Below are 11,019 nucleotides of genomic sequence, written 5' to 3'. Positions count from 1 at the left end.
GGATACCTATCCGCGAGTATCCGATACGTATCGGTATCCGATACGTATCCGGTACGGGTACGTCTCGGTTTTGGAGTATCCGGGCTTCATAGAGGTAAGGTAAGTGTAGTATATACCAATACCATGTTCTATTCCATGTGTCTTAAGCTTGAAACTCCTCCATTGCACGTGCCTCTCAAAGTTTGCCACGTCATGTTGATGATGATAGAATGAGTGGGTTCAAATCAGATGGTCCAAAAATAATAATAAAATTATAAGATAAGAGAGAAAAAGAAAGAAGCTACACAACACAACATACACTTCACTTGATACATTAAAAACACCGAAATTTTAAGGCAAAAAAAGTAGCCGCAGAACCAACCTAGCTTCTATCTCTCTCTCTCTCTCTCTCTCTCTCTCTCTCTCTCTCTCTAATCTCAGCAACTTCAAACCTTTAGTCAGTCAGTCACACTAAACCAATGGGAGAGGTTGGTTCTCTTCAATAACTATATGCTTTTTCATTCTTCTTATTATTTTTCTCAAATTATCATTTTAATAATATTGTTTCTGGTTCTGTTTTTTTGTTGTTGTTTTGAATAGGAAGAAAAGAAACCTGAGGAAACGAAAGTAGAGGAGAAAAAACCAGAGGAACCACCGAAGAAAGAAGAAGAGAAGAAAGAAACTGAGAAACCACCGACAGAAGAAGAGAAAAAACCGGAGGAATCTAAGGAAGTTACACCGCCAGAAATTGTGCTTAAAGTCTTCATGCATTGTGAAGGTTGTGCTCGTAAAGTTCGTCGTTCACTCAAAGGTTTTCCAGGTGAAGAGTTTTTGCCTTTTCTTTACACTTTTTTTCTGATATTTTTGTGTTAATGATTAATTGTTTGTGATGGATTTTTCAGGGGTTGAAGATGTAGTTACTGATTGCAAATCTCACAAGGTTGTTGTTAAAGGAGAAAAGGCGGATCCATTGAAGGTTCTTGAAAGAGTTCAGAGGAAGAGTCATAGACAAGTTGAGCTTCTTTCTCCGATCCCAAAACCACCTTCAGAACAAGAGAAAAAAATTGAAGAGAAAGAGAAACCTAAGCCACAGGAAGAAAAGAAAGCTGAAGAGGTTAATTAATTAATTAATTAATTTTTTTTTAAAAAATTTATCTGAATCTGTGATGGATCATTTTATCATTTTTATTTTATTATATGGTGCAGCCTAAGGTTATGATAGTGATTCTGAAAGTTCACATGCATTGTGAAGCTTGTTCACAAGAAATCAAAAGACGTATTGAGAAAATCAAAGGTATGTTAATGTTACTGTGTTCTGTTTTGATTGAAATTCAGATTTTCACTTTTATTTCACTCACTTGGTTTGGTTCAATTCTCAGGTCCCATCCTTTCAGGAATTTGTCAGATTTTATTCTTTGTTTCACTTCATTATACAATTCAATTTTATTTAACATGTCAAAATCATCTTTACACTTTGATTCTCTTATAAAGACCTTATTATAAAATATTTTAACTTGATAAAATATTTGTAAGTGGTCCTGCAAGTGCAAAGGGTGTGACATTAATTAATCTTAATCTTATATTAAAATTATATTCACATGCAGGAGTTGAATCAGCTGAACCGGATCTGAAGAACTCATTAGTGACAGTGAAAGGAGTGCTTGAAACTGATAAATTAGTAGAATATGTTTACAAGAGAACTGGAAAACAAGCTGTGATAGTGAAACAAGAGCCAGAGAAAAAAGAACATCCAAAAGAAACCAAAGAAGAAGAGAAAAAAACTGAGGAAGGTGAAAAAGATCAGAAAGGGAGTGGTGAAGGAGAGGAAAAGAAAGAAGCTGCAGCTGCAGCTGCAGCTGCAGAGGGAGATGGAAAACCAAGTGGTGATGGAGGAGGTGGTGCAGAAGAAGTTAAGGTGGTGGAGTTAAAGAGAAATGAATATTATTTTAATCCACCAAGGTATGGTACGGAGTTTTATGCATATCCTGATCCAGCTTACCCTCCTCAAATTTTCAGTGATGAAAATCCAAATGCTTGTTCTATCATGTAAAAATTTGGTAATGATAAGGTTAATATTGGAATTATGGAAGATTTTATTATTATATGATGATAATGATAATGAAATCTGGGTGAAAGCCATATCCTGGGTAAGATGTGCCCTATGTACTTTTCCCTGCAGTAGAAAAGGGGTAATCTACAGATCAACTGTAGAATTTTGCAACTCTTTGTACTTTTTTTTCTTTTAAAACATTAATTGTTATATACTAAAAATATAAATAAATAATTAAAGTTTTCTTTTTTGAAGTATAAAGTTTTTTTTTTTTTTATCTTTATTTAGATTTTTTTTGAAGAAATCTTTATTTAGATTTTTTAGCAGTGTAGTACACTTCCAATTTTACATTTAATGCCAGTTTCAGACTGAGTTACAAATTTTCAAGGTTACGTTTGTTGTTATCTCGACCCTATTTAAGGAAAAAACATTTTAGTATTTTTAATTTTCCATATTGTCCGTTACTTTTCTTGGGAGAAGTTCTGAATGCATACTGTTTCCACAAGTGGGTTATTATATGCATTTATAGCTGACAACCAACAAGTGTTTATGGCTTTACTTGATGTGTGAAAAAGAAAAGAAAATTTAGCAGAAATACATGACTATTTTTCTAAAGGCAATACTAGTACTATAGTTTAACGAATTTTTAAAAAAAGTAAGTTAAAGCTGTCTAAAGTACGAGTATAATATTGAGAAAAGATGTGATTAATTTTTTAACGATGAAACAATATTTTTAAATTTAAATAAGAGAAATGATATTTGAACATCCATTTTTCAACAATTTTTGTGACAATTTTCTCTCTCATACTTTTATTGTACTTTTATTCTTTCTCTTCCTTTTTCTCTCTCTATTGTTATTGTCCAATAGAAAGAGAGGAAAAACGTTGTCACCAAAAATTGTTGAAAATTGGTTGTCAAAATATATCATTCCTCTTTAAATAACGTCCTTAAGTAATTTGCAAGATCTTTTTTAAAAAACTGTTTTGTTTTCACATATTGATTGATTTTATTAAGAAAATAACGTGACAATAAGGAATTCATAAACGTGCAATAAAAAAATCATAAACATATTTTTATAATTTTTTTTGACACATAAACGTGCAATAAAAAAATCATAAACATATTTTTATAATTTTTTTGACAAGATAAAGTTTGAACCCTAATCACAACATTTAACTTATCAATTTTGATATTTTAATCGATAGAATAGAACTTGTGACTTCTTTTTTAACTTAGACTCGTGTCAAAAACTATGGATGAAAAGACGGTTGCATTTTTTTTTGTCAAGTAGCCTAATGGTTAGAGCTCACGCATATGGTTGCATTTATTTAAAACTAGTTTTGATTTTTGTACATTTTCTTATATTAAATATCATTTTTTAAAGTATTAGTTTATGCGTTATCAAAGTAAAATAGTAACTTTTCAATATATGTATCCATCTCTATTTTACAATATATGTAAAAATCAATAGATAGATTTAAAAAGTTCATATAATAATATGATATCGAGATCTGATTTAATTAGATTAATGTATTCTTTCAAAAAATATTTATGTATAAAAAAGTGGCATTGTCTGTATTTTGGAGGGAGTATTATGCATTGTCCTTACCAACTGATTTAACCTCACGAAGATATTGTCTGTGTATAAAAATATAATTTTAATTTTTACTTCTATGAACATTATTTTAAATTATTTTTGTTTATCTGATTGGTGTCAGTTATTTTTATCTTTTTCTATATTTAGCTTTAAACTATTTAATTAATATTTATATTAGATGAATTTAAATTACTTGATTCTTTAATATTTCATCGTATACTTTGGAAAGCACTTGGCTGATATTGTGGTTCGTGATATTGGTGACATTGACCAACCACAATGTCACACATGACTTTCTTTTTTTAATGAGCAATGGATTTTGAGAAAGGATAGTCTCCACTCTCCAATTAAATCCTCTATGTTTTTTTTCATGTGGAAAATAGAATCTTTATGTTCATTAAAAAAATAATCAATCTTTTTGACTCATCGTCTCTCTTTCACGTTTGGCACTGTTTGGTGAGGTCAGTAAACGAGCTTATAGCTTATAAGCTCGTATGACATTAATTTTGCATTGAGTAATGCCCTCCAAAAAATTTCAAACCCCGTATTATCTTAATCTAACAGTTTTCTTAATTGCCATGTTGTGCATTGCTTGAGAGAATCCACACACACTTTCAGTTGTATAATTAATTTTTTTAAGAAGTTAAAATGAGATTATATTACCAAATAATCGTAGGTCCCTCAAACATAATGTGTGCAGGGAAGAAGAAGTTAAAATCAAGAGTTTACAAAGTCAAGATCTTAACAAAACAAACAATGAGCTAAGAAAGAAATGAGCAGTCTAATTTATAGTACTTAAACACATAATAGGATAAAGTCGTCAAGAGTGGTAATCAAAAGCAAAAGTAACAAATTTTGCTTTCAACCACCAATACGCTAGTAACTTCATTTTATTGAGCAATTGTGTGATAATGTGTTCCTTGTGCTTGAAAATTCATATATTTCTTTCATTCCTGATCATCCAAACGCAAGCAATCAATAAAAATTTCATTGTTGATCGATGATGCTTTGAAGTTCCTCGTAAAGGTCCAAATTGAATCAAGTGGTTGGAAATGTGAGAATAATTGATTGTGATGCAACATGGTCAATCAGAAATCAAAGACCGAATTGTTCCAAAGAAGTGACAATGCAAAACAAATGATTGATATCCTCATTAGAACCATAACCACCCATACAGTCACAGAGTTATTGATGATTTTGAAGAATTCCCCGCTGCAATAAGTTATCGGAAGTAGGAATACGATTTTGATGCAAACGACAAGCAAATAGACTGGTTTTCAAAGGACCGCTTTGTGCCTAATGTTGTGTAAAGAGTCTGTTGTTGTAACGTGTTCAGAAGCTGTCAAAAAGTGATAAGCCGATATGATTATATATTTTGTAGATGAGTGTATGTGCCATTGCCACCTGTCATCCACTTAAACTTGAAACACAATGTTATTCAACAACGCACAACACTCCCCAACCTGCTCCTCCTCCCTTGCTAATAAACGCCTACGCCACATTCAAGCCTCCCCATCCTCCCCCATCCCAAAAGACTCATTTTTAAAACTTACACCAATTTTTTCTCAATCAACTCAAAAAGACATTTGAATCTGTTTTTTAGGACTCCCCCTCCAACTAAGGGTCACCCAGAAAAAAGTTGAGACCCATCACCTATGGAACAATCTAAATTATACAAAACCAGTTTCTGCCGCCTAAACCTGGCCCTCCACAAATACTAGATAGATTTTGTTACCAAACAGAACCTAATCTACCGCCACCTTTGATCCTTCCTCCTACCTCCCCATAACGAGCTGCTAAAACTCTATACCACAACCACTCTCTTTCCTCCCTTTACCTCCAACACCATTTACCTAGAAGAGCCACATTTAATTCTTTAATTATCCTTATCCCCAAACATCCAAACTCCTTATTCAAGCAAACAATGTCCAGTTTTATCCAAGTTATTTTCCTAAAATCCTCACTTTCCCGCCACAAAAAGCAATTAAAAATATATTCGAGAGAATAAATGATACTTACCGGAGCCTTGAACAATTAAAAAAAAAAAAAACCACGAGGGAGGACATGACATACTTTAGAAGCGTCAAACGACCACCCATCGAAAGATTCTTGCTCTTCCAAATCAACAGTTTAGCCTTAATACAATCAACCAAACGATACCAAAATTTAAATTTGTGAGAATTTGTCGACCACCCATGAACCTAAATCCCTTATCAAGTTACCCTTATGGCCTTATATCGTTTCTCTTTCTTTCACCATCCCGTTTATGACGCCATGTAAAGACAAAAGGGTACTGTGCTATGATTTGTTGACAACGACAGCAACCTGGCTTTGGAGATGAGTAATACCGCTTTGAAGTAGCTCTGCCTCTTGGAGTCTAATGAGAGCAAGTTTTCTGGTTATATTTCTACAGATAGGTGAAATAATTACAGTACGAAGGAAGCATGGGACGTTTTTGGCATCGTACTGTAGTATGTAATAATTGATCCCTCGAAATTTTGTATGATCACTCAAAAACTAAAGCTGCTATTCAAGAAAAAATCCATTGGCAAACCTCACAAGATTTTCTTGCCAATCATTTATTTTTTTACTTATAAACCAAATTCATGTACGGTGGTTTCTTTTTGGTTGTTCCCCCTTGCCATTTGCCAATTCTCCAATATCCATATCTTCTTGTCTTTCTCTTTCCCATACACAAACTCCTTCAATCCAACCTACTTTTACAATTCTAGTTTTCTATTATGTACGTACAATGATTGTCTCTAAGAATTTGCTACCTATAGTATATATCCATTGGGACAATGAGAGAGTATTATTATGTACTCCCTCCGTTTTTTAATATAAGCAAAAATTACTTTTTAGGTTCATTCATTTAATGATGTATGTGGTTCATAATATGGACCACATACATCATTAAATGAATGAACCTAAAAAGTCAATTTTGCTTATTTTGAAACGGAGGGAGTACACAAAGGAAATTACTGGGCTTAAACCCTAACACTAACAAATCATACACCTTTCACCTTATATTCGCAACAACTTTTTTTTTTTTTTTAAAGATGCAACAACTTCTTAATATTAGTAAAAATAAATTAATGAATTGATATATATTAGAAAACGATAAATAGTTTATTGAGACAAAAAAATATTTTCAACATGACACATAATACGAAACAAAAAAATATTTTACTATGAAGGGAGTAATTGATTTTTGAAGAACAATGTCTGCATATGCTTCTACGAAAGATAAGATAAGATGAGGATTGAAGAAGGTAAAACTATAGTAGTAGAATGTCGGTTGTAGTGTATCCTCTCTGGTTTGTTGCGTCGCTATCTATGGTATGTAATGTGAGTACTGTTACTGTAGAATGAATTGTTAATTTCTGGTCTGCATGTCTAAGCTTGCGTATGTATGTTGGCTTTTGTTGGAATAATAAATTAATTTTCTGACATGAGTTTTTGGACTTATGTAACAACAAGTTAAATTTAATTTTGTCAAAAAACAAGTTAAATTTAATTAACAAAAACTTAAAAAAAAATGTAATTAGTTATTCCATAAAATCACACATAAGGCATAACATCATAAGCTATTTCATCGGGTATGTATATAAAGCAAAATTGAAACAAAAAAGAAATGGTACTTCACACTCTTTAAATAGATAATTTATCTCTTTTTTTTTTCTTTTCTTAAATAACCACAAATGGTAATTACATTTTTTAGATCTGCAATTTAGTGGGAAGGTATATATACTCACGAAATGCCGATGTGCTTATTTGTGGATGGGTGTAAGCTCCGGATTTGATTGAATAAAGGAGAAAGTTGTGATAAATTATGGTCAAAGTAAACTTCATGTATATCCTTATGGTCAAACTAAACTCCATATCTATCCGGAACTATTAGAATATAACAATATCATTTTTCTATTTAGATCGTCCCTTATGAAAACTTGTTCTACAAGAATATATGAGTTGTGTACAAATTAACTATACTGCAGTGCTAATTATTCTTATGAAAAATGATAAATGACCCTATAAATATGGACAATGGGAGGGAGCATTTGAATTAGATGGATTAGATTGATATTGATAGTAGTGCAATAGACAATTACCAAGTCATAGCATAATGCTTTGTTTTTCTCCATGGAAAGTACAATCAACTTGCATTGTTTTCATTGAGATTCTTGGAAATGGCATCTCTTGGAAGACCACGTACACCACTAGTCCTCAAAACTAATCCATGGGCAGCAACAAACGAAACGGTTTTTTCACCCCCAAACTGGTGGAATAGAAAATCACTTCCCAATGAGCAGCTTAAAAACACATCGAATAGCATGGGATTGATTAAGATTTTGTGAAAGTTCAAAACTCGAAAGCGTTTTGATTAACATTGTTGTTTCATGCATGCATAGTTTGCGCATTGTTGTAGGACCACACATGTGCCCTCATCTCCATGCCTAATGTTAATTTGAGTAGGTTAGGTTCACTACAATTTACATGGTACTCTCTCCGTCCTGGATTAACTGAGCCATTTACTAAAAAAAAAGTGTTCCAAAATAATTGAGTCATTTCAATTTTCAATACTACTTTCATCATTCCCAATTCAATATATTCCACTTTTTCCCCTTTATAACTCTAATTAATATTACTTTCATCATTCCCAATTCAATATATTCCACTTTTCCCTTTATTTATACATTTTTTTAATAAGTGTGAAATGAGCCAAGGACTCAATTAATTCGGGACGGAGGGAGTAATATTGTATTTTTAACGTGCCTGAAAAAAGAAAAGCAAAAGGGAAAAAGCAAAATTTGAAGTTGAATCCAATAAATTTAATAACGACTTTAAAAAATGCAATCTTAAAATAAAAAATAAAGACTCTTGTGTTCTGACAAAGTTGGCAATTAAAAGTGGAAGTAGGTCATGGAATTGTGGGTTTAATAGATCAAATAATAATAGTACTACAAGTAAAATTAGCATAATTGCACAGATATTTGCACATGTGGTGCCTTTTTGTTAGTGTGAGTTCAAAGTGGTATTGTCGAGAGTTGTGCCAACAGCAGTATTGATACACAAGTTAATCATGCATCATGGCAACATATATTGATTATATGTAACTGTTTCTCTATGACTCAAAATTTTGATGCGAAAAGGTCTTATGACTGTTTGTTGTGCCTAATTAAAGATTCGATCTCACATGCAAAATTCATCATTCTTCCTGCTTAGGGAGCTTTCGTTTTGTTTTCTTCTAAGGGGAATATTGGTAAAGCTATGCGATCTAGTTCTGGCTTTTTTAATTAATAAGAAAAAGTTTATTCACATAATAAAAATATGGGAAATGATAACCGGTGCTCTGGGACACTGGTTAAGGATATGAAAAAGGAAATTATACAGTAGTTAATGCATTAAAATTGTGTAATTAATTCATAATAAAGTCAAAAGCAGTTTCCTTTTATGGTAATAATTCCCTTTTATGATATGCTTAACTAGTGCCCCGGAAGCACCGGTTAGCAGGACCCTAAAGATAATAGTACTTAGTACCTAGATCAATATTCAATGAAGAACAAAGCTTAATGGTGGGACATTGAGAGTATTCCAGTTATTACATAGTCTGCAGATCAGTAAATCAATATTACACGGAGTTGGTAGACACATCGCATTATATATATATACACACACACACACACACGTAAGATCTGGAGTTCGAACTTTGAATTCTCCATTTATTTATTTTAAGGGTGAATTTCTAACCATTAAACCAAAAGAAAAAAAATCAATACCTTAAATGAATTGATGCTTCTGAAAAGAATTGATTTCAACATGGGATAGATACCTTTGAGAACAAAAATAAAAGAGAGAGATGTGAAAAGTATTAACAAAGATAACTAATACAATTTACAGCTTTACTAGATTTAAATTGGTGGACAACATGAAAGTATACAAAAGAAATTATTGTAAATAATTTTTATTCTCTATAAATATATCAAATTTTGTTTTTAATTTCCTTAAAAAAAAACTTTACATATTTACGTTCCTAAAAAAATTTCAACACGAATTTTTAGTCTATATTAGATTTAAATTTGTTTAATTATTCTTAAATTTTTGAATGATGGGTAACCTTGGCGCAACTGGTAAAGTTGTTGTCATGTGACTGGAAGGTCACGGGTTCAAGTACTGGAAACAGTCTCTTGTGTAAAAAACAGGGCAAGGTTGCGTACAATACATCAAATGGTGGGACCCCTTCCGGACCCTGCGTATGCGGGAGCTTTAGTGCACCGTGTTGCCCTTTATTCTTAAATTTTTGAATGACTTTTGCATGCATGTTTAGAATCATATAAAAATTCTTTTACAAAAAACTAGAATTTTTTAACATGAAAGAATTAAATGAATTTTTTAAACTTAGTAATTAATGTAACTCTAGACCTAAAAATCATACTTTGAACTTATTTTTTACAAGAGAAATTTAAATAAAGTTCTAAACATGTCGAAAAAAATTATTCAAAAATTTAAAAGTTTAAGAATAATTAAAAAATTAAATTTAACATGGTTTACAAATGTTGAATTTTTTTTATAGGAATTTAAAGATATCAAATTTCAAATCAAGTTTAAATAAAAACAATACATATGAAAAGATGAATATAATAAAGAGAGAAAATCAAATTAGAATTCTTATACAAGTCTACTTTCCAACTTAGTAGCTACTTGTAGTCCCTTCACACACTCAAGAATTGCTCCACTATAACCAAATTGATTAGAAAGTCTAATATGATACACTTCTGTCAAGCAGACTATACAACTAGCCGTCTCAAAAAGGGAAAAGATTCCCTCCAGTGGACCAAATACATGGCATTTACATGTTAATTTCTTCAGTGGTTTCAAATAAGTTCAATGTGTCCTTGTTAGTTTCTTCAGTGTTGAGCGGTCGTTGGAGAGACGTTATCACTATAGGTGCCGTGTGGTAAAAATTCTAATTGCAAGTATAGAGTAAAGACACAAATTTAATGTTGTCCTCGTAATAATTTTTAATGATTTAAAATTGATTCTTCTGGCCGATTGGCTTTGACCTTCAAGAACCTTTAATAGACCTTAAACACCAAAATGATCTTCACTTCAATAGTTTGTTTCGTATGATATACTATCTGCACACATAAGCAAGCATTAGAGGATAATAATTTGTTTTCTTATATTTATGTTATCATCATCAAAACATTAAAATTCATTGTTTTAGGACTAACTTGCAAGTCTGATGGGAGGAGGAAGGTTTGTGGGGTTCCATATTTTATGTTTTACATTATGCTATTAATGCATCTTGTCAAAAAAAAAAATTATGCTATTAATGCATGGAATCAAATTTTTGGTGTATTCAATATTCTTGATGCCGAAAAGCCTGTTCATT

The 11,019-nt window shown here is 31.7% G+C and overlaps 1 protein-coding gene across 2 annotated transcripts; it reads left to right on the top strand.

Moving 5' to 3' along the window:
- The first annotated feature begins 282 nt into the window (after window positions 1-282).
- LOC146934094 (Heavy metal transport/detoxification superfamily protein) lies at window positions 283-2,283 on the top strand. Of its 2 annotated transcripts, XM_085705957.1 has the most exons (6): window positions 283-370; window positions 401-467; window positions 580-799; window positions 882-1,093; window positions 1,186-1,273; window positions 1,584-2,283. In XM_085705957.1, the coding sequence occupies exons 2-6, from the start codon at window positions 459-461 to the stop codon at window positions 2,027-2,029; spliced, it is 975 nt and encodes a 324-aa protein (XP_085562083.1). In that variant the 5' UTR covers window positions 283-370; window positions 401-458; the 3' UTR covers window positions 2,030-2,283. The 2 variants fall into 2 exon arrangements, with proteins under 2 accessions (XP_085562083.1, XP_085562081.1); XM_085705955.1 differs by having other exon boundaries at window positions 283-467.
- Window positions 2,284-11,019: the final 8,736 nt, after the last annotated feature.

The sequence above is a fragment of the Medicago sativa genome, chromosome 4 (assembly GCF_051527215.1).
Source record: "Medicago sativa cultivar Bolivia chromosome 4, Bolivia_mono, whole genome shotgun sequence".
In the NCBI taxonomy this organism is placed as follows: domain Eukaryota; kingdom Viridiplantae; phylum Streptophyta; class Magnoliopsida; order Fabales; family Fabaceae; genus Medicago; species Medicago sativa.
The sequence above is the reverse complement of the archived record's forward strand: the minus strand, read 5'-3'. Positions and strand labels throughout refer to the sequence as shown.

Bases quoted from the DNA above. Each gene is read 5' to 3' on its own strand.
- LOC146934094 (XM_085705957.1), top strand. The intron at 1,094-1,185 runs GTTAATTAATTA...TATATGGTGCAG, and splicing joins AAGAAAAGAAAGCTGAAGAG to CCTAAGGTTATGATAGTGAT. The intron at 1,274-1,583 runs GTATGTTAATGT...ATTCACATGCAG, and splicing joins ACGTATTGAGAAAATCAAAG to GAGTTGAATCAGCTGAACCG.